Genomic DNA, 24,710 nt, shown 5'->3' on the forward strand with positions numbered 1-24,710 from the left:
CTTAACACAGGACAGGGTAAGCCAGGGCCCAAACCTTACCTCTAAGCCTGCAAGGAGGTGACTGCTAGACGTAGATGTGATAATAGCATCTTAACAAGGTGAATGAGGAACTGTGTCTTGGGAAGACCAAAACCTTTAAGCACTGGGATCTTTACATCCTCATGACAAAATCTGTCTTGTCATTAATGTGGAGAAAAATCTATTTGAATCATTCCCCCCCCCCCCCCCTTTTTTTTTTTTTTTTTTTTTTTAAGAGGATGTCTTCCAGCAGGTACTACTGCAGATATATTAGTAAAGAGTACTTTGTGGTGTATTTATGGCAGCTAATGGTTGAGTTATTTCACACACTGGGAAAGCAAAAAGCTACTTGGCATGCGTTTTTCTGGAAATACCTACTAAATAGTAAAAGAAAAGACATCACTTTATCTTCTCCTTCGGAGGGAATTCTTCAAGGATTTTGGCCCTGAAACCTGAAGCTTTCAGCAATGGTGCCTGCAGGGGTGGCCTAGTGACAGCTTGGTACTGAGGAGCTCTCAGCTTCATGCCCCTGGGAGCTGAAACCATTTCACTACAGAGGGAAGTGGATGACATTTTCAAGTACATTTGAAAAGCCAGACAATTTAGACTTCTCTGCAAGAGAGAATCTAGCTTTTACATTTCATTTTTTGAGATGGAAGAAAGCTTTCTTAATTTAGGCAATTATTTGCCATCTTCAGAAACCACAAAGATCTGTGCTGTTTTTTTGGGGATATCCTACTCTCTGTGTTGCTGGGTCTGTTCCCATTTTCCCTTCCTAGCATTATTGCTTTTGGTTACAAAAGCCCTCATTTTTCCTCTTTTCTTCACCTCATCTCAGCAGGAGCCAAATACAGACTCCCACACCTGCCATGTTGCACCAGCTGCTGCCAAGGGCAGGAGAAGACAGGTAGCATCCCACACAGCTGCTACCTGACAGAGGGAGTTGGCTGCTGCACCTCTTCCAACCCTCAGCCTCCAGCTGCTGCCCTCTACTCCCTCTTTGGCAGCCGCTGCTCATGAGCATTGGCAGGAAGCAGGAAATGCACTTGAGTGAAAGCAACAGGCTGACTGACTGCTGATGGTGTTGATCTCTTTTTTTTTTTCTTTTTTTTTTTCTTTTTTTTTTTCTTTTTTTTTTTTCTTTGGTAGAAAAAAAAAAAACAACAAACGAACATATAAAGTAATTCTCAAAGCTCTCTTCTGTGTTCGTTGTTAGGTGCTATCAATTTACTTGCAACAGCACTGAAAAGTAGACAGGAATAAACTCCTGATAGCAGGGCGCAGTGTATTTACAGTATGCCTGTAATTTAACAAAGTGCTGAAAAACATCTTACTGTGTATAGATGTGCGCTCAGTGGCTAAAAGTAAATTATTCTCAACAGAAATAATTTGTTATATTTTAAAAAGGTTTTGCCATGAAGGAAAAAGTATGTATGTGGAAAATAAAGATTAGCGGAGAAATTGCTCAGATTTGTGCAGCTGACTTTGTGCTGGAACAGTCTGCCCTTTCCCATGTGCTTGTCTCCTGTTGATAACCCTTGGTGTTATGCATAAGCAAGAAGGCAGAACATGCAATTGGACAAGAGAGCTGTCTATGGAGAGTTTTGACCTCACTGCAACCTCAGATGTTGCTGTTCCTTCTTGTTTCTGGTCATATATCCTCTGTTCTTTATGTAATCTCTTTTCTATACAATGTCAGAGGTTGGGCTGTGCCTCTCAAGTTTTTCTTTTTCGGGGGGAGAAGGAGGTCCTGTTTTGGGTTTAAACCTCTTCTGATAGATTATCACCAGCTTCCTGCAAGGCAGACTGCAAGTCTGCTTTGCTTCTGTAGCAACTGTGCAGGAGAGCTGCTGCTGAAGAATGAAATGAGAGCTAGTGAGCAATTAGATGGAGACTGACTATCGGGGGGGGGGGGGGGGGAAAGCCAGCCAATAGCCAGATAATAGCCAGATAATTAGAGCTGAGAGGAAGAGGCAACATTTTGTGCAGAAAACACCAGAAGGAAGGCCCTCCAAATCTCATATGCTGCCTGTAAATAGCTATGATTAATTCCATAGTATTCACTTAATGAAAACTGAATTAATATTTGTTTTCCTTGACAATTGTTTTGAAGTCAAGAAAATGTAGTGGCAACTGTTTTTCTGTAGACAGCGGTAACATTCAAGAACAACAGCAGAGGCATAGGAGACTCCTCTCAGTCTCCCAGATGTACCTCTACTATGACAGAACTAAAATTGCTCACTGAATTGCTAGCAAAAGAAGGGAGGATGTTAGACTGCAAGTCCTGCACAGTGACAGGCATCACTCTATGAATGCAGCACCCACCCACGTGGGTTATTTGGAGGTGTGTGAGAGAGAAACAGTGAGAAAATGAGTGCTGATGGCTTTTATTTGACCTCACCAACTGTTAGCTGCTATACATTACTGTGATTAGTTTTGATGTTCTGCATAAGTGGAGTGAGTTCAGCAGAGATACCTCTCCTGAACTCTGTGGGCCCCATCAAAGTAGTTATTGCTTTAAAATGGTGTGACTGTACCAGCAGCTCGGCACACTTCTGTTTTGCTCCAGGGACAGGTTTCCTGTCCACTCATGCTGCTTGTGCTAATTAGTTCTTGAGCTTTCCTCTGGAACAAATCAGTCAGTTTCTCTCAGGGGAAAGCCAAGTGTAGTGAAACGTGTAGTTCATTCCAGGGTTTGCTCCAAACAGACTAACTAGATGTGGAAGACACAAAATATGTTTCCATACAACCAGAATGGTGCTTCAACATACTCCCAGGTTAGGCTCAAGCATTATTTGTGCCCTGTCCCCATCCTTTTCCTAGAGCACACAACAATTTTATTCTGGCATGTTTTTGACCCTGTACTCTTCTGCTGGCCTCCTGCCTATAGCCATTATTCCTTTACATACTTTGAATTGAAAAATACCAAGTCTGTGCACGGAAAATAGTAAGTGTTATCCACAGGGTTGAAAGAGAAAATCTCAGCTGAGTGCTACACAGCACGTCTGCAGCCAGTCTGTTCAGTAGGGCCAAACATAACAATGTGGTCATAAGCTCCTCTGCAAAACTTGCGTGTGGACTAGAGTCTACAGTACAGATCTGGTGAGAATGACCCTGGTCTGCTATTCCTCATTTAAGAGGAGCATACAGACTGAATGAGCAAGATTCATGGAGTGTTGAACCCAGATCTCCCAAATTCTTGGGGAAGCAGCTTCTAATACAGATCTGTTAGTTAAAAACAAGTGGGGAGAGGAGATGGAACACCAGCACTATCAACACCACCATCTTCTCTCTATTCCTCTGGGTTAGGCATGTATTTGATAACACCTGGTGGATCTGGCCTTTCTGGTAACAAAGTGACATGCTAATTCTCAATCCTGGAAAGGCATTTTTAGCTGTTTAGTGCTATGAAGTCAGAAGTGCTTCTGAGCACTCCTAGAAGCAGAACTGGAGGTTCCTGATGAATGTCAGCGTTAGAAAAGCTGTGTGTCACCATCAGAAGTTTCTGCAGCCCTAAGGTTCAGTGTGTAACTACAACTTTAGAACCATCACAGGTCCTGTCTTATGGGTGCACAGAAAACAAGTCTCAGGCCTACCAGACAATGATTTACATCTCCTGTTGATCGTATGCCTCCAGTCATGGCGAACACTGAAAGATGGTGGTGGACAGAATGAGTTCTCTACCTTGTGGGTAAAAAAGTGATTCTGGTGCTCTGCAAAGTTGCTCACGCTGTAGCCAGCAGCAAGGTCAGAAAGGCGGAAATCAAAATGGATAGCCATTGCTGTTGCAGTGGTTCTGTCAGCTTCAGGTTGAGGCACTGTATATAGCAATGTTGAGTAATAGCAGCACTTAGTCTTCTGCTGCTGCTGCTACCTGTTATGAAACAAGCTTGATCTGTTTGTAGTTCTAGATAGATTTCAGTGAAACTGAAGAAGTCTGAGATAGATGCTAAGAATTACTGCAGTCTTCATTCCAAAATGAAACTCAAAATGAGCACAGTAACTGTCCATCAGTTACTGCAACTGTTGCCCAAGTTTGGGTGCATCTAAAAGATTTTTCTCTCTCTTTTCTGTCTAGTTAAAGATTTTTACTGAAGTTTTAGAAATGTACTTCTACCACCTCTCCAAAATTCACTAGCTTCTCTGACTTGTACAAAAAGAAAAGCAGATAAAAACAACAAGGCAACTCTCTGTTAAGTTTTTAACTTAACGTTAAGAACAACAAATACATCCAAGCAATCTTTGCTCTGCTGCTAGTCATTTGTACCAACCTGCACTTAAAACACTCAGCATTTGTTCTCATCTCTTAACAAAATTACATTTTCCACTTCCTAGGCCCTGGCCTCAGGCAGTGGATTTTTGAAGCAATCATGCCTTGGTAATTAATGTTTAAAGATGAATGTTTAAACTTTCAACACAGTGCATCACTAAGTAAACATCCAGCAATCCCTTGTAATGAAAAGGAGTATGAAAATGTGTATGGCTTTTACTGGAAGCAGTAGATTTAGCAGACATTATCCTCAGAGCTCCCAGCTTCAGTATGTTTGATTACTGCTCCCCCTATGCTTGTGGATGTAATTAATGCCACACAGAAAATAAATAAATAAATAAATAAATAAATAATAAAGCAGAAGACAATAAATATCACATCCAGTCTGTCAGTTCTTCGTGGGGTGATGAGTCTGTGGCAGAGGTTTGCTGGGAATTATTAGCTCTAATGAAGAGGAAGGAGTCAAGAAAAGATACGTTGTGGTAATGTGATCAATGCTACTTGGAATTTTTACAAAAGGACAGGGGGACAAGGGCAGAGAGGAAGGGGCAAAAACATTGGGCCTGGAATGTAGAATATGCTCAGAAATTCCTTTTCTGTTTCATGTCATTTTGTTTTTCCCAAATCCACTTTTTAGCTTCTAGCCTCTTACTAATTCAATTGGTGTTACCTGTGATAGCAAACCTTCCTTCAGTGGGGCTTCTGGATGTGACATGTACTCCTCAGTAGCATTACTCAAAGTAGTCCTTGTGGATTTTTTAGCACTTTAGAAATTAACTGTATCATCCTTTTACAACACAAATCTGTTTCAGCTGAAAGCAATTAGGAAAATTTGCAACTTTGGCATCTATAAAAAGGGAATGAGTGGCCTGGATTGACAGTGCCTACATACTTCAGCATCTGATCTGGGCATTGTGATCCTGATTTAGATCTTTTGGTAGACACACCTCATGCCTAACATTTCCCAATCAGTTGGCATGAGGCAGCTGCCTATTCATCTAAGATTCCCATAGAAGTACTCACATGATCCCACAAGTGGTTTCAGTAAAAAAGGACAAGGTTGGGGGGGAATATAACTGTGTGACCATAAGATCTGGACATGCCAGGGACCATCATGCCAGTTGCATCAGCTAGTTCTGATATACTCCTTTCCAGTCTGATCTCCACCTGTTCTCCTATAACTGTTTTATGTACACACTGAAGCCTTTCCTGGTCCAGTAGAAGTCAGTGATTAAATTCTGTAGAATTTCTTCAAAGAAATCAATTGGAACAGGAGCAGAATACATGTGGCTGATTTGCCTTTCTGCCCATCCCTCCAACACCCTCACCCCCTTCCTTTTTTTCCCCGTCTTTTCCTTTTCTTCTCTATGTCTCAGAAAAGAGAAGGAAATTCTAAACCCAATACTCTACTGACAGGTCAGCAAACCAAGTTCAGAGCGGGTGCTCTGGGCTTTAATATCCTTTGATGTTCTTTCTGGTCAAAATAAATGAAAACTCAAATAGCTCCTGGAAAAGCTCTGCATGTCTGATTCTGCAATTAAGTGTAAAAATGGAACCTCCCATTTTGAAGTGAAGTTTGGGCACTAAGATTAGTAAGAGAAACATTCAGTGCTAGTCATACTCCTTTGGGTAACAGACATGTTTCTGCCTGCTCTCTCTTCTAAGTATTCATTATGATTGTGTGTTAGTGACTTTCTAAACAGAAATTCCATGTGAATAATGAACAAAATATTGCCCTGCCCTCTGCTCTAATAATTTCCTATTCTTTTAGCATTCCTTATATACCATCAACAGTATGCTGATATACTAACTGGATATCCCAAGCTTGGCTATTTTATTATCCATTGCTTTAGCTATCTGCTCTGATTATGGACTCTAAAGAGAGTTAATAGATTAGAAATTATGAATTAGACTTCACTGTTGTATTGCAGTTCTTTTTAATATTTTTTTAAAATTATTTTTAAATTTATGACCCTCCTCCCTCTCACTTAGAAGTCTTCCAGGAAAGTTGTAGGCCTATTTGTGCCAAATTTAAGCCTGCACAAAATAACTTGCTTTTTTCATCTGTTTTTCACAGATCCCTTAACAAACAGAAACCCAGGGAGTACTTCTGCAGGATACAGGATGCTTCAGTTACTCTTTTTGTTAAACATGACGCAGATTGTTCAACATTTTGCTGATCTGAATCATTATTGAGTCCCGTGGCCTGGAAAATACTTCAGAACTAAAAGCAGTGTGTTTTTAAAGAAATACTTAATCCTAAATAGATTGTGCTAGTACTGTAATAGAGACTCCACTGCAGTTAATGAAAAGATTTTGTTTGACCTCAGTGGGTGTGGGAACACAAGAAAAGTGGTTCAGAGCAGCAGCTGTGGAGCAAGATAAACAGCATGAGAACCAAGGACACCTCTAGAAGGAGAAGAAGGGACTCACAGCTCTGATTGGATATATGCCTGCATGAACAGTTGAAAAGTGTTTTGTAGAATGTTTTGCTGACATGTAAAGGTGGTTGGGAAAGTTGTAAGGGCAGATGGGAAATTTAGAAAACAAAAACTTGTGAAAGTATATAAGGGATGTGAGAACTTGTAATAAATGATTTGGATCGTTCACATCTGAGTCCGTACCTCAAACACTGCAAGTGGGCACTCAGATGGGCTAAGAACATATGCTTGTCATTGGTAACAGGCCTTATTTGAGTTTCCCTTCCTAGATTGTGGAGTAGTTTTGCTTCTCTTGTTCATACAGAAAGACTGGAACTACTCAAGGAGATCATGTGGAACTACTGTGTAAAAATAGTGGAGCTACTTTTTGGTAGACATTATCTCCCAGCTCTACATTCAGCCATTTAACTTTAGTCCAAATAAGCATCCTCAACAAGCTTTTTAGCTGATTCACCATAACAGACCACATCAGTCAGTTGCTCACACTGCCTTGCTGGAATGAAGGCCTGTAAGAGAACACGCATAAACAAACAGCTTACATGCTGTCCAAGCTTAAGTCCTTTGAAGCATATCCATCTAACACTGGAAGTGTCTATATATCAGTTTCTTTTTTATTTTAATTTTTATTTATTTATTTATTTATTTTTTGGAGGCTGCATTTACAGATTATTCCAAATCTTTTCCCTAAACTTAACATATTTCATTCTTAAATTGCCTGTAAACTTGAATCATGCAGACTTCATCAGCTTCAGTGGCTCTGGTACATATTCTCTAGAGGACATTTAGAAGGACAAATGTCTGTTGACTTACAAGGCCATTTCATAAGGACCAGACTTGTAAAGAAAAAAGCAAAGAGAGAACAATCTAGTCAGGGGCACACTTGCTTAAGGATCAAGGATGAGGGTATAATTTAGGCATCTACCTTTCTACTTGCTCCAGTGCATGCTGAATTTACTGTCCTTGTTTTGCCTCTTTTACTCTTTTTCCTCCTTACATCTTCACTTACTAGAATTAAAATTACCAATGTAATTTATGCTCCAAATTCCTTTTCTTGTTCTGAAACCAGCAACAAAAGCTGTAGGTTTTTCTAAAGGACTTTTCTGTAAAGGTGCCGTGCAGTTTTCTCTCTAGGAGCATTGGATGGGGCACAAAAAATGCTCCAGTAGTGACCCTTTTGCTGTGTAACCTTTCCTTAAAATGCCAGCAACTGTGCTTCCACAGAAAGGAACAACAAATTGAATGAGAAATGCGAAGGACATTATGAAAGACTAAGGCAAGAAAAAGGATCTGCTCAGAAATGTTTCTCAGGGAAGGTGATGTAATATGCACTGCAGAAAATACTAGTAGTTGACATAATTTACTGTTTTTCTAAGCAGTTGTGGCTGCCAGCAGACCAGGAGAAACAAAACATACAGCTGGGAATACAGATGATCAGATTTTTTTTGTTTAAAAGAAATACAGTAGGTATAAAACTTGTTTTCAAAAGATGTCATTGAAGTTCAATGGAATAGTGTCCTATTAATAAAGACTAATGACCAACAGATGAAAGTCTCACTTCTGTTGGAACAATCCATGGTGGTAATGTAACATTAAATATTACATACAGGCATTACTCAGGAAGGTGCTGCTTAGATGCCATAGTATACAACTCTGTTAAAAATTCACAGTTCAATAATGTTCAACAAACTTTTCAACAGCTATCTTGAAAATGATCTGGTTTTATATTAACCAATTCTCTGCTTAAGCCCGGTTTCTTAAAAAAGTGAGACTTGTGGTAATGTTACAAAAACTTCATCTGTAGTATTCCTTGGAATTTACTGAACTCCCTGTAAGAGAAAGTTTCCCAGAACTAAAATCCTGGTGGCTGTAGTCTTAGGGGAGGCAGGGCAGCAAAAGTGCTTCCATTTTGCAGAGAAATGAAGATCAGCTGTTTGTTCCAGCTGGCCTTTAGGCCAAGATTTGATAAAACTTTGTTCCTTTGCTGTTCACACCAAATCCTTTCTGGTGTCACATACATAGCTTATTGCCAGTCCTGCATAATCTCAATGCATACTACTTCTTATGAAAGTCCATTTGTGGCTTGAAAAGCCCATACCAGAAACAAAGCAATTTAAAATCTTTTGTGGCTTCTTCCTTATCACAGAATTGTAGGGGATGGAAGGGACCTCTAGAGATCGTTGAGTCCAACCCCCCCTGCCAAATCAGGTTCCCTACACCAGGTTGCAGAGGTAGGCATCCAAGCGGGATTTGAATACCTCCAGAGAAGGAGACTCCACAACCCCCCTGGACAGCCTGTTCCAGCATTCCATTACCCTCACTGTAAAGAAGTTCTTGTGCACATTCCTGCGGAACTTCCTATGTTCCAGCTCATGTCCATTTCCCCTTGTCCTGTCTCCACATACCACTGAAAAGAGACTGGCCTCGCCACTATGGCCCCCACACCTCAGATATTTATAAACCTGGAATGTTTCATCTTCTTTTAGGTTCTGAGAACAGTTGCTAGAAGTCTGACAGTAGTTGCTGTTCTGACCTGAATTTCTTCCCCTTCTCATTGCTAAGCCAGGTGATGTTGTTAGTTCAATTTATACAGAAAGCACATTAACTATCACAGCTGAGAAAAATAGTAAACAATGGGAATGCAGTATTACATGCTGCAAACAAACCAACTCTTCATATTAAAAACAAATTTTTTTGTTTAGCATATGATGAGTCCATCAAAAAGCTACCTGGGAGATGGAATGTATACCTGCCTAGTTTGCTTTCTGTTAGGTTATTAACACTTACTTACTGCATCTGTAACTGCTGGTTATTGAAGAAGGGGCTTAGCTTTCTACCAGAACCTTGGGACTAATTAAAACATTGCTATTAATATTTAATGAGTAAGTTGTTACTTTCACCAGTAAATTGCCTTAGACTCTCAGTCCTGTAAATGAGGAATTGCCCATAACTGAATTGTAGTTAACAAGCTGATTTGAGGAAGAAAGGCAGTCTGGGGAGCACAGCTTGCTGCAGATGTTATAAACGACGGGTTGTTTTCTTCTTGCTTTCCCCACTAGGACTGGGTATTATATATGGCAACTAGTATTCATCTCTCAATAAGGTACCCAGACCTTGTAAGGCCAGTTCTTTCTTCCAGTAAGACCTTTCCATCGTAAAAAAGACCCACACAAAACATCCCCAGGGGAAAATCCTATGCTTATAGGAACTTCCAAGCCAGAATATAGCACCGATTGCTTGCCTGGCTGCTGTGTGGAGGAGAATGGCCTTTTAGAAAGGAGTGCCCAACTCAAGTGAAGAATAAATGAGACATTCACATGTATCACAATGTAGAGGACACAAAAAGATGAAGTTTTTTCTCCTTTTCTGTGCTAGCCTTGTGCAGAGGAGTGGATCAGATAAGTTTTCGCTTTGTATAGCTGTCAGCCAATTTTGCTCTCTTATCATTTGTACATCCACAGAGTAAGCAGTCCCATCCTGTCTTCTCTGATAGCCATACTAATGTTATAAATGTTAAGAAAAAATTGTATCTGGCCATTTCATAAACTCAGCAAAGCCATTATGTTGTGTAATACTCAAGAAAAGAGTGAATCTTGCTATCTCATTCAATTCCATACAAATACAGCAGTACATTTAAAAGCAATGAAAAACCAGAGCAGAATGATAAACCCGTGCCCTAAATTTGGTACAGATTTTTTGAGCAAAATTTCCATCTAAGTACCCTGAATTCTACAGCACTAAGTCACCTTTTCCTTTTCTATAAGGTGTAGTCCAGGTTTGTATTTTTTTAATTCTCTTTTATTCTGTTTTCCCAGAAAGAATTTTATATATATTTAAACATGCATGTTTATATATATTTGGAAACAGACCACATCGATCACATAGTTGACTTCTGGGAAGAAAACTTCAAAGAACATGTATTTTATATATATTAAAAGACAACAATCCACAGGCTTCAGTTTTGAAGCTCAGTTTTTAGGTCTACCAGCATTTTATCTTCTTCATCATTTCTCTGCATACCAGAAAACACATGGCCTTAAGCGGTTAACATTAAAAACAGATTATCTGGGAAAATAATTTTTTCCCTTATGAAAATTACTTGTCCTATATTTGTGAAATGAATTAGTCACATAACACACCTTTCACAACCTCAAAAGACTTGGATTATGAGCTATATTTTCCGATGTATAACAGGAGTTCCTCTGGATGTTCTTCTCATGGGAAGGCTATCCATTCTTCTTCGTACATGCACCACTGTCACTCCACAGTTTCTGATTGTGTTTTATTTGGATATAATCATAAATCACTCACAACTCAGTCCAAGACATAAAACTAACATTAGCTGTTCATATTTTTGAAGTGAACTATTCTATTTGCACTACTCTCCAGATTAAAGCATTTCTTATGACATGGAAAGATTCCAGGTATGTGGTGTTCAGCAGGGAAAGGTGACGGAATGACATTTTAGGACATGTGTGGGGAAGGGAGGAAAAGCAGCAGTGAAAGAAACAACTGTGTTTTGAGTCAATCCACGGAAGTAAGTCAACTGAACAGTAGCTACAAAATTCATCCTTTGTTTTAGCATTCTACTTTCTGGGAGTGTTCAGCATGGAGGAAAGGACGCTCGTGAGGAAACTTAGAATCCTAGGGTGGTTTGAGTTGGAAGGAACCTTAAAGATCATCTGGGTCTAACTCCCCTGGTATAGGCAGGGTCACCTCCCTCTAGACCAGGTTGCTCAAAGAGCCATCTGGCCTGGCCTTGCATGCTTCCAGGGAAGACTGGAACCTCTCTGGGCAACCTATCAATCTATATAAATACCCGAAGGGAGAGTGTGAAAAGATGGACCCAGGCTGTTTTCAGCGGTGCCTAGTGCCAAGACAGGTTGGTGCCAGGCAGCACTTCTGTGCAGTGTGAGTGACAATCTCTGGCAGATGTTGTAGAGTATCCTTCTTGGAGATCTTCAAAAGCTGCCTGGACATAGGACTGAGCACCCAGCTGTGGATGTCTCTGCTGGAACAGGAGTTGGAGCAGATGGACCCAGAGGTACCTGCTCAGTCATCCTTGGATTCTGCTTTGAACTCTGTCTGTCATGAGAATGTGAGGCACCATCTCCCTTCAACTAGGAACAGAAAATTCTGAAAATATCAGTGGTGCTCTAGTACCTAACAGCTCTGGAAGGGATCTCAGTGAATGAATATGCAGCAGGAAGGACAAATTTTGGTGAGGTCACGATCGGCAGCCTTACATCTGACAATAGGAAAAAATCATGAGTGCTGGGATTATATATTGCTTTCAGTAGTATTTTGTTCTTTGTTTTACCTGTGATATAATTAATGACAGTACTTCAGGTACCACCTCTTGACTGCTGCTTAGTGCTGATGGCATTAGAAGCACAGGAGGGTTGTTGTGAAAGAACTTGTCATGTAAAGCCAACATTTAATTCCAGTGCAGAGGATGTAGTGGTTTCTGGTGTTGCAAACATTTTTCAGACTGATAAACCACATTAATCTCCTGCAGAGAATGAAGGTAAACATACAAAGTAGAGTGCTTAGACACAGGAACTTTACAGTGCTATTTGCTGGTGCAGCAAGCTGAAGACTGTGGGCATGGAAAAGAATCCTAGGCTTTAGGTCTGCGCTGTGATCACGCTGGAGAAAAATAAATAAATAAATTAGAAAAAAAGTTTGCACGCCTTCTTGGTCTTCTAAAACTAGCTTGTTTTCTTGAAGGCTGGCTCTCTGATATGCTAAGAAATAGCTAACGTGGACTTGGTGTAGTGGTGGGCAATAGCACAAGTGGGCAATTTCTTTTTCTTCCATAAGTGCATTTAGCAAAAGGACATGATAGAGGATGTTGAACTTTCATAAACATGAAGTCTGTAACGCTAAGCAGAGGGCAAGAAAAGGTGCAGTACTTTCAAACCATACCTGGCACCTTAAGGCAATAATGATAAACAAGTTACAAAGGTGTGACTGCAGCTTTAAATGTGAAGTGGCAAGTTTCTCTCCATCATACAGAAAATATAATGTTTTGACAGGTTACGAATTTTCATACTCTATATTAGACAGCACTATGATGAAATAATACTTTCACTTTTGGATGATGCAGTTGAAAACTAAGAAGGAAATCATTTCACATCACGCTCTGTTCTGCCTTCACTTAGAATAATACAAAGTGCTTGCAGCTTGAACACTCCATGCTGGGTCTGGGTTTTGCTGACAGAGACCCCAGAGAAGCCCTGTTGTGGTTAACATATTACTCTGCCCAAGAATCTGGAAGTGTATTGCAGAAAGGCACTATGCAAATAATGTTCACAGAATTTATAATTTCCTGTTGGAACAGCATAGAAAATAAGGTCATTGATTTAAACCAGAGAATACAAATGATTTTCTGCCCACAAAACTGCCAAATGCTTGGAGTTATTGACTTTTTTTCCCTCCTTGCTGCTAACCAAACACTCTGTTCCTTTCATGGGCATCATCAGTTTCTTGACTAAGTAAACATAACCCACTAAGCTAAACAATTTAAGAATAACAGAAAATTATGGTGGCTATAGTAACAAAATGTTTATATTCTGAAATAAGAGTAGAAAACAAAAATAAAAAGGAAAGGAAAAACTATTTCTGAAATTAATTATCTTTTATGTAAATTCGAGTTTCTTGAATTTATGTTAGCATCCAAAAGAGAGAAAGGAGCAAATTGAAAGAAGACTGAAAAAGCAAACCATCAAACAACAGCAAAAACAACCAAAAACTCACCACTTTTCTAAAGAAGCCAAAAAAGGGAGAGTACAAAGAAGTGAGTATTTGAAACTTTGAAACCCCAATTTAAAAAAAATAATTAATTTACAAAATAGAGATGGAAATGGTAAAAAGATGTTGCAGCAGCATGATAAAGGCATATATTATTTATCTATTTACTTGTTAAGTAGCAGGTGGTCTGTGCTGTTGCCTATTTTTTTTTCAAGGCAGAGCTGAACACAGATGATGCCTGGCTTTGAAACATGTCAGTTTGAAGATGATGTGTACGGTATTAATAAATGTGGAACAATTCTTGCTGTCAAGTTGGTTTCAAGGCAGTAGTTCACTGAAGAGGGTCTGACAATGTCGAAAAGCATTAGATCAGAGCCAGCAAATGCTTGTTATGCTACAGTCAAACCCAAAAGATGAATTGATGCCCTGTATCTGATTTTAAGGCATCTGTCTGCTCTGGAGAGCATGTGTTTGTCAGAAGAAGCAAGGAAACAAGTTGCTTTTCTCTCCTTCAACCATGTGCCTAATCACATAAGGTGAGGAGCAAGACAAGACAGAACAAACTGCTATGTGGTGTAAATGGAGAGAGACGCCTTGCAGGCAAAATAACCTTGTAAAGCATGTTGGGGAGCTATGATCATAGGAATGAAGATAGTCATCCCAGGCCAGGGGCCAGGGCCCCATCAAGGAGATCTCCCAGGCTGGGACACCAAGAACAGGCTCTCAGTACAGACACGGTTGCTGGCTTCTCCTCACAAGGGACATTACCACCCTTGACTGGAAAGCTATGTGACAGTAGCAGTTAGAGAAGATCCAGTCAGAAGAGCCACCAGGAGGAAGTAAACAAGCAGATTACAAAGTGATGAAAAAGAAGGGTGTTGGCCTTATATGGTGACTTAGGAGAAGTTATGACCCATTTCGTCCACCCCCTTACTCTCTGCCTGTTGACTGAAGAATACTATTAAAGCAGGTAGTCACAGATTATTAATGACCTGTTAACAGCTTTTTAAATTTTATAATAAATGCCAACCATGGCTGCTATAATTTTTCTGCTAGTCCTACAACACACCCCGTGTTAGGCATCAAAATACATTTTTTTCCTAGAGCATGTTGTCATGCTTCATCACGTGTGTATTACAGCTGGGGAATTTCATGCCTAAGTAACATTACATCTTAGGCTGTCAGAGCATTTTGCAGTCATTAAATGTCACTCTCTTCCAGTAAAGTAGGAACCAGGAAGCATGTAGCCACTTATTTTTGCAAGTGTGAATTGAGACACCTAAAGTTTATGGTGTTTGCCGCAGTGACACAGTGAGTCAGTCCCTTAGCAGCTTATGCAACCTAAGAGTGCCGTCTTCTGCATTGTCTGCAAAAAAAATAAATAAATTCAGAGTCATGCCAAGTTCAGGCTTCCTCTGTCTAGGCAGAGATCTCTGGGAGAAACATTTTATACAAGTGATGGCATCTCTTTATCTTTCCTTTTAATTTCCACAAAGAGAGAGCTGAGTAGCATGCAGTGAGAACAGAAAACAAAAACAAACGGAAGAAACTGTGTGTCTTGTGGTCAAAGACAAAGTCTTTCCTGTACAGCCCTTAATTTAGAAAGTCCGTGGGCATGGATTCCTGCCAACTTACCTGATCCTATTTTCCTTTCCAATGGATAAGAGCTTATCTATGAGTTTCACGTATTCTGTATTTGTCAGATTTCATTACATTTATCCTTGGTAGTCTAGCATTTGATGAACAAATGTTTAAAACCCTACAAAACAAACAAACAAACAAACAAATAAATAGAAAGTGTTTGAAGCTACTTATTGTAGCAATGTTTATCGGGAAAGAATGAATGTTGTTAGCAATCCTCTTTGAAAAGTTCTACCAAGGGTGTCTTAAAGTGCCAGAGAACAGCCTAATTTTTGAAGAACCCAGCACTTGTAGGAAACAGTGGTCCTGTAAAGGTGCCAACTGTTGAGCATGCACAAGGCACTCAGTGTTTTGAGAAATCTCATCCATCAACAGTATGTAGAAGTGTAATTTGTGCTTTTGTCCAGCTCCCAGACTGTGACACCTGCTTCTTGTTGTAGCTCAGTAGGAACAGCTTGTCTCCATACACCTTACGGTAGCTTGGCTAAAGAAAACAGTTCTGTGTGGAGTTTTTTCAAACCTGTTCAGCCTAGGGTATTTCAGTCTAAGAGAGAGGATGGTGCAGGCATCAAATAGCTGACATAGGCTTCCTGTGAAGCCATGTCATGTTTTACTGCCACATTTTTGCAGAATTAAAAAGTCCTACCTTCCCTAACAGGAGCTACAAAAGGACTGACAATTTAATGAATAAAATAAAAACATCATTTAAACCACTAAATAAAAGTGACATTTCCCCTTCAAACATTTTCCCATGTGTTCAGAGAAGGAAAATATGGATTTCAGTCAGTTGTTATCTCAGGTTCTCTCTTGTCTGGACTCACTGGAAGAGAAGTTGATTCACTCAACTGATTTGTGAGCATCCAGCATACCTTTTTCTTTCTCCATGTATGGATGAATTAATCAGAAACTATTACTTTGATCACATTAGAGATCAGACCCTAGATGTAGTATGTACAAACTACGTACCAGGCTCCACCACTGTCTTTGTCACTTGCTCTTTCCATGATTATTCCACACAGCCCTGTGCACAAGTTAACTGAATTGATACCTTCAAGTACCTTAAGAGTTTCTTTCTGGGTTTTTCTTTTTTCTTTTTTTCTAAATGGTTCCCATCATAACTTTTATTTTCTTCTTCTCAGAACAGAGTATTTTTAGGGCAGAATCCCTGTTGGTCTTTTGATGTTTCTGCTGTTCAACACTTATTAAAATGTCCTGTGTATCTGAGGCACTTAGTAAGCTTAGTTACAGTTTGATAGGCTTTGGGAACTTGTCAGTGTCTTTGTCGTAATTAATGTACTGGATGCAGAAAAATGGCTGTAGACTGGCATGAAAGTTAAGTAGCTGCCACTGCATACAAAGCATTGCAAGCTCTTTGATCTTGCCACGAGAAATGCTATTCTCTACCGATTATCTTGCAGGTTCAGTGAACCTATTCTATTAAATTAAGTACAGAAACGATACACGACAATATGAAAAGCACTCTGGCTCAAAAGTCCACTTCTGTTAAGCCTGTGCTAAACATGTTGTTATTTCTGATACAGTCAATGGGATATATTTACTGTTTCTTCATGAGATTATTTTGTTTCATTGTGGCCATTTGGAAGCCAGGCTGTGACACAGGTTGTGGGGACGTGCTGGTGCAGGGTGGAGCAGTTCTTTTGAACCTTGGATTGCAGTTCTGGTGACCTCACTCGCTGTGGTAGGGAAGCCAAGAAGCTGTCGTGTAGTTTTCCCAGGTAAAACACTCACTGTTAAAAGGGTAAATGCCACTGATTTTCTTTTCCTGAACTTTGGATTGAAGTTTTTCATTTGCCCTACTTACAAGCTCTTACTCTTAAATCTATGACAGTTCACCTTGAAAATATAAAAGGTGAACATTCACACCTTCCTCCCCTCCCCTCTCCTCCCCTCTCCTCCCCTCTCCTCCCCAATGACATCCAATTACAGAAACATACAATTAGGGATTGTTAATGACAGATTATTCGGCATTAACCTATAACATCATGCTCTAATAACAATTCAAAAAAAAAAAAAAAAGAAAAAAAAAGAAAAAAGAAAAAAAGTGTCACACTGTAGGATAATTATCTTGCTTTTTTCAATAACATGCCCTAGTCATACTTCTGTGATATCTCTTGACTTTCAGTACAAAGCACAAGCCTACCCTTTGAAAACTCTTAATAGGCTTTAGGGTCATTGCAACTTGGTAGAAAAACTAATGGTTACAGGCATCTGCCTTCATTATTCACAGATAGGAAGACAGAAGACAGAAACATTTCACAGAGGGATAAACTGAAGGATGGCAAAAGAAGGCTCCTTGAACAATGGGAACGATGGTCCTTTTGTTTCTGCATGCACAGCACTGAAGTGGTGCAATAGTCTGAAAAGGACAGGTGGAGGAGTGAAAGGAGGTAGACAAGGGAAAAAGAAATGTAGTACAGGTGACTGTGTAGATTAAGAGCACATGGGGAAGTAGTCTGTGACAGAAGATGTACAAAGACATATAAAGATACAAAAAAGTGCAAGTGAGAGCACTCAAGAGGAAAAAGGAAATGAAAATAAATATCTATAGGCACTACCTTAAACTCTGTAATAACTAAACCAAGCCACCTGCGCTGTAGCATGTGGTGCCAGCAGATGTGATACAACTTAAAAATTAAAGCGTTCTTAGTTTCTTTAATCACTCTGTTGACTACTTTTACTTTCCTTGTTAATTTGATAGCAGCAAAGGCAGAAATAAACTTGCCACAGTTTTGTGGCTTGCCAGTAATCCTTCTCATACATGCGGTTGTCCTTACAAAGCATTTTAACCTGGATAAGTTACACATTTCAAGGAGCCATCTGCAAGAAGTACCCTCAAGGCAACATTTCAGAGCTGCCTGAAAAAGTAGTTTACTTCCTAAATATCAATATACCACTTTTCAGTGCAGCTGGAGAAAAACAATGGAGAAAAAAAAAGCATTGCTGCTACTTTGAGTTTGACTCTGAATTAAGCAGACTTCTTTTCTACAAGTACCTGAGCTTTTGGCAAAGGCAGATACTACATGGAAAGTTCTCCATATTTCTGAACATGCTGGCAGGAGGCACAACTTGTGCAGTCATTTTTCAGAGATATGATAAAAAGTAGGTTGAGAGAATGTTCTTGAAAAAGAAGAAAATAACATGCTGAAATGACAATCTTGTTAAAATACTTCTGTTGTACAGTCCTGTCATCAGTAATGTTACCAATAATGAAGGTATTTGCTAGACAGTGTCAAAAAGCTATCTCTGAAATTATGTTCTGGCAGTTATTAATACAGAAATTGGCTCAAACTCAGATGCCTTATGTATCTTATGAGATCAGTGGATGGGCTGTATCTATCCACCTGAGCAAATCCCAAATAGCAAGTGTGTTCAATACAAGTGCATTATCAGACATTACCCTCAACTGCCTGGGTGATTTTCTCAAAAGCTGAAGTTGCAGCCAACTCACATCTCACCAGCCTGAATTGCAGAAGGACTTCTGAGAGATCCCCAAATCTAGATGCTGAGATCTAAGTTCAAATTGCATGATAACTTTTAATTCAATTTATTTGTAGTCTTTTACCACACATATTTAACATGTCAAGATGATAACTCAGGACAGCAGTGGTTTACAGTGGTTTAAAGGTTCTCAGGTGCCTGTATTAGTGGTTATTGGTCTTAGCTGGGTAAGTAATCAGTGGCCAAAATTGAAGTAACCAGCAGTGATCACACTAAGTTTGAATAGACCAAGTAGCTTCTCTCTGAATTCACAGCAATATTACAGTTTACTGTTTGAACTGTGATAGCAACTGGAAACCAGACATGCTGGTGGAGCTTGGTGATGCCTGGAAGAGGAGGAGGTGCCTTCCCCAGAGAACCTGTGCCCCAGCTTTCTTGCTTCAGTCAGAAACAAATAAAAAGAACAGCTTTAGCTTTGTGAAAAAGCCTTTAGTTTCATTGCTCCCTTGCCTCTGGTGGAGGTGCCTGAGATCAGCCTCTCACACCAGTGGAAATAGCATGACATACACAATTTGCAGAAACCAGAACAAGAGATATGAATTTGCTGAAAATACAGAGAATCTCTTAAGTCCAGCATATGTCTGTCTATGGAGAAAACAAAAGTCTAATTAAAAACAATCCTTATTGTTGCTGGAGCAACATTTGTGGTAGCGATGGTAATGGAAGGACGGTTGGACTAGATGATCTTGTAGGTCCTTTCCAACCTTGTGATTCTATGATTCTGTGTTGCAGTAACCCACCATTTCACATGTGACCCTGGAAGACTTCCACTTCTCTGTTAACTGAGTCCTGCTTACCTTCATTGTCAGGCCTGAAGTATACCTACTCCACCAGATCTTATTATTTTCAAAGCATTAGATGAACATTGCCCTTATTATGAAGTAAGTTCTATTCTTTAATACTTATTTTTAGGCAACATTACTTATAATGATTTAATATATCTTTTAGTAACTGTGGGCTTGGTGCTTCTGTGTGTGCAAATCTCCACTTAATCTTTCTTACTGCTGTAAAATAGCAAGAAGGAAGATATCTTTATGCAGAATACTATAACTTGGACATTGTGCTTTTTTTAATTTGCAGTTGAGAAGAAATCTGTTTTTCCACAAGTTGACTTACATACTTTTTAGTGGTATAACAGGTTCTGAGGAGAGATCTCTGTCACAGATAGCAGTTGGAGCTTCCTTCAAGATGACACAATTGCATATTGTATTCATTTATAAGATTCTCTAACTGCACTGTCATACAATTACTCCCATCGTGCTGAATGAAGTCTAGTTTTTGTTTTGTTTTGTTTGTTTGTTTGTTTGTTTTTCCTTTAATGCCCTAAGTGCTTTGCAAGCTCTATATATTTTTTATGAAGTCTCAGAACAGGAGGAATGAATCTCAGTATGTCTCAGCTTCCTTTCCCTAATGTGCTACCTCTGTGGCATTTCAGCAAAGCAGTTTATAGGAGGAACAAACAGTTGGCCAGAGATCTTAATGACAAATCCTTGTGGGCAACAATTACAAACTATGTTCTGATCTTCCACAAGCTGACTTCATTGGTATCTCCTGTGTCATCACTCCAAAGTCATCAGCAGTTGCGTGCTGAGGGTTGCTCAAGGATGTGAATACAGCGTTTAGGCATCCATCCCACAAGAGACCAAGATGGCAGGGAAGGGGAATGGCTACCCCTTTGAGGGATCCTCTGGGTTCCAAGGGCACTTTGTCCTTGCTTTTGGAATCTAATTGACAACTGTGGGATTAAAAAGATGGTTTACAATACCTCCAAAGACTTGTTAAAATGTGTAGCTCTTAACCTCTTTATGTAACATGCTGTCATAGGACTAGTCCAGAGAACAGCTGAGAAACTAGTGGGAGGAGGCCTAGTGGGTCATCAAGGCCTAGCCTGAAAGGAGAGAGGTCTGGCCAGCTGGCAACAGTGTGTGACAGCTAGCAGACAATGGGGATAATCTCTGTGCTGGGGCAGTGAGGAGCTTGGCAGAGCTGAAGCAGGCTAGGGGGCTAAAGCTAGCAGGGTGCTGGTTGTCTCAGGTGTGCCTCAGCTCCTAGCAGATTTGTTTTGCCAGGGCTTATGATGGGCCATGGCTTTGAGGGAAGTGCAGAGTAGCAGCACTTACTGGTCTCCATATTTCTCAGCTACTAAATCACATTTCTGGATGGCACTATCCTGGTATATCATCATCAGGGTACCCAACAGCAGCTGGCCCTCTGCTCTGCTCCATTCACAAAGCTAGTTTGTGCTTGAGCAGGCTGTGACCTGGCAGACCAAGATGCATCATGTATAGACAGAAATGAAACAGGCATGAGCACATGGTTGATTGGCAAGAAGTTCATCTTATTTTCCATCTTGCTTGTTTGCATACAATCAGACTGTGAGACCAACTGAACCTCAAACCTCCTGACAGCAAATTGCAGACCATTTCATTTTCGCCATTTGTTAACCGGGTTCCTTTAGTCTCTATCAAAACCTCCTTGCTGGTGCAAGAGCTCCATGTCTTTCTACTTCTACTCATGCAAACAGTCAGCAGTCAGAAAAACTCCACCCCAGGCCCAGACATTTGTGTTCAATTACCTTGAATTTCATCATAAAAAGCAAATTTTGTCTGGTATTTTCAGTCTGCAACTTTGAAAGGGGCAAAACAAATGCCTTAGGTCATAGTCTGTTATATCTGATCAGCTGTCCAAATTTACAACTTTTTTTCCTGTTATGTGGTGTTGGCATCAAGCATGTTCCTCACTTTATTCTGCACCCAGCAGAACAATCAGCGTACCAGGCTCTGAGAACAACAGCTGGTTAGCACACCAGGCAGGGCATGTCCTACTCCTTGAAAGACAAGTACTATAAGAAACACAGATATTAATCAGATGGTCCATTTTGAGGAAAAAAATAATGTTGTAAATTGTGATTTAAGGAAAGCTGAAAACACAAGCCAGCAAGAAAAAAGCTCTTGATGTCCTATCCTTGTGAGCTGACTGTCGCAATTTCTCTAACAAAACACACTGTTACTTCCTCTGCTGCGATTTCTCACGCTGCTCAAGTTCCTCAAGGGAAGTGAAGAAAGCCCAGCAGAGAAGCAGGTAAGTAGGAAGAGAGACGAGTGATTGTGCAAACGTCACATCACAACTTGGGGATTTGGGGCATAAGATTGCTTTGGCATTAATATGTTTGGTTTTTTTTTTGGGGGGGGGGGGTTGCTACCAGTACTAGCTATCAACAACTGCTCAGTGAAAAAGAGCTTGCAAAGATGAATATTAAGACCTCTTAAAACCAAATTAGCTAGTTAACAAAGTAAGCCTTTGAATGAGTAATAACATGCTTTAAAACTGAATTCTAGAAACAACAAAAGTTATATCTAGGTTTTCCTTGGGCTGGAGCATGTAAGATACACATATGGGCATCTCAGCAGAGAAGTGAGAAGAGGAAGTTTACCCTGAAGTTTGTCTCTCCACCCTCTCTAAACTGTGGTTGTCAGCTGTGTAATACCTGACTAATGCATACTTGAGGGATGCAAGAGGTGATTTTCACAACAGGACTCAAATGACGTTGCCTAGGTCATATTTCTATAACTGGGTTTTGTCCTTTGGTTTACTAAACAGCTCTCACTAAGTACAGTGTTTGTGTTACACCAGCCTGGCACAAGGATTTAGGTGTCAAATTTGGGTTTAGAAATCCCATACAACTTCCCTATGCATTCAGATGTCTATGCTTCTACATCAAAAGGATGCAGCAGCTCTTTATTAATTTTTCAATTCTTTTAATTGCTGTGAAGGCCATTCCTCCCTTTGCCCAGCTGAGAAGAAATAGCATAAGCTGGTACTCAGGTGCTTGGTCAGGTCCTGTACTGCTACAGCCAGGCCTGAAACAACTTGATGCACTCCCACTGACAACTCTAGTTTCTCACCAACCTGCTTGAACAATAGCAATAGATCAAGCTCCTTAGGCTGTGTAGTCTCACTCTTACACAGAGAAATGGAAGAATGGATCAACTTTCTTGGAGATTTTCTCTCTGCTTTGTCATTCAGTTCAGGTGCCATAACCAGGACTTGTGAAAAGATCAAACTGGAAGATGGTGGGAAGGGGGATACAGGAAGGAAGGAAAATAGGCTTGCAAGAAACTTCCTGTTTACCCCATGGCTTAGGGAAAAAAAGAAAAAAGCAAAGAAAGAAAAACCAGAATATCCACACCCTGGGTACACTACGCTTGCTGGCATAGCTTGGCCAAACTAGCCCCTGCTACAAGTGTGTTTACTTTACAGGAGTTTACTTGAAAGAGAGATCTGGCCCCTGGAGCCTGAATGCTTGCACTGTGCTAGTGAGTGTGCATGGGAAGTGCCAGAACAATGCGCTGGGCCCTGGCTCCCTGCCACACCCAGGAGGTCATTTTCTTCTTGGCAATTAGTGAAGTGGTGGGATCACTAAAAGAGGTGAATAAACACATTCATCCCAGCTTGGTGCCCAGTTTGCTCTGTTCTCACCATGATGCCTTCTGGGTGTGCTGAGGGACCCCAGTGAGACTGAGCCTGGCCACAGTGTGCTATGCTTTTATTCAGGCCCGCTTGGCTGGGCAGTTGGAAAGGGCTTTTAGAAAAGAGGGGAAATAACCCTTTAGTTCTCTTCTTTCACAACAAATATCTCTCCTTTTTCTTTTTCAGGGAGGGAAGATGACAGCTTCTCTCAGAAAACTGCAGCAAATGGCTATTTTTACAGGACTGTTCAGCAGTGGGGGATGTGTGGTTATGTATAATGTGGTTATGCAAAGTAAGTCTCAGTGCTGTTAGCAACCTTATTTCTCCTCTGCCCCTTTCATTTGCTTCTGTGTAGAAGGAAAAACAGCAGCACGTAAGATCTGAAAAGCACATGAAGTTGAGGGAAGTGTGGCTGAAACTTCTGGGTTTTTGCCTCTGCTTCATTTAATGCCAGGGTTGATTCTAAAGCACTGTTATACCCATTTCCAAGGGTGGGAGTTATGCAGACAGCAGATTGCTGTGGTCACTCAGGAGACTGGGAGGCTTCTTGGGAGTTAGGATGAAATGAAAGGTTACTCAGTAATGTTTTCATTTATTGCTGAGATTTTACATCTGGGCAGGAAAAGGAGAGCAACTTAAAGGATGATCTGTGAGAATGTATTTAAGTCTAGCAATTTTACTAGTAAATCTTTTTGTGGTGCTGTCCCATAAACACCACAAACCTGCAAGATGCTAAAGATTTTATTAATTTCTCCTGAAGACTGTGAAGGCAATTAAAAGTGACCAGCACTGAGGAGAACAGGACAAGAAGAGAAAAGCTGGGCAGGTAAACCATCTCTGCTCACAGACCTAATTGCCACAAGCCTTTGGTTGAGAATTCAAATCATTAGTCCAAGTGTATGGTTTTTGTTGTTGTTGTTGTTTTTAAATTGTTTATTTAGCTTCAGAACAGAAACAGGTTTTGCTAGTCTGAGGGGGTTCTATGAGCTTCTTGAGCCTCTCTCTCTCCCTCGCTGCTTCTAGTAAATGATAGCGCTTTTCGGCTACTACCTTACCATACAGTGCTGCCAGAAAAGTGTAGCTAAGCCTGTTCCTCAAGCCCTCACATAAGTTGTGAAGCCTCTACTTCATTTTACACATATTAATAACAAATCAGATAAGGCTGGAAAGCAGGCTTTAATTTTAGGCAGCCCTTGAGCTCAGTAGTATATAACAGGCATTCAATCCTCTTGTGCTTTCAATTATTGAAGTTGGCTTTAACAAGGACATTTTTTAAAAATTTCAGCTTCAGCACTGCTGTTCAGAAATTTTTTCCCTCTCAGCTCATTCCCTGCATCACTGAGCTGTGTAATTGAATGGCTTATTGCAATGGCTACTTCTTGGTCTGCTACAGTACCGATAGATCCTAAACATGTGTCAGATTACTCGGTGGCAAACCAACTGACCTGCTGACTTTCTATACTGAGCTGTGTGTCATTGTGTAGCCTCCACACTAGGAACCTGCCTTCCTTTGCCTGTGCTCAGGGCTGTTCCAATTTCTTCTGTGTAGTGTACAGAACTGGCTTGTACTGGAATGTGTGAGGAGCAAGCAGTTTCCATAA

The 24,710-nt window shown here is 40.3% G+C and overlaps 1 protein-coding gene across 1 annotated transcript in view; it reads left to right on the forward strand.

The window, feature by feature from the left end:
• The window catches only part of COA1 (cytochrome c oxidase assembly factor 1), a 44,820-nt gene that overhangs the window by 14,318 nt on the left and 5,792 nt on the right, over window positions 1–24,710 (forward strand). Inside the window, exon 3 of the mRNA XM_072330390.1 lies at window positions 23,296–23,401. Coding sequence (XP_072186491.1) covers window positions 23,296–23,401 — 106 coding nt within the window. The remainder of the gene's footprint in view (window positions 1–23,295; window positions 23,402–24,710) is intronic.

This window comes from Excalfactoria chinensis, chromosome 2 (genome assembly GCF_039878825.1).
Source record: "Excalfactoria chinensis isolate bCotChi1 chromosome 2, bCotChi1.hap2, whole genome shotgun sequence".
In the NCBI taxonomy this organism is placed as follows: Eukaryota; Metazoa; Chordata; class Aves; order Galliformes; family Phasianidae; genus Excalfactoria; species Excalfactoria chinensis.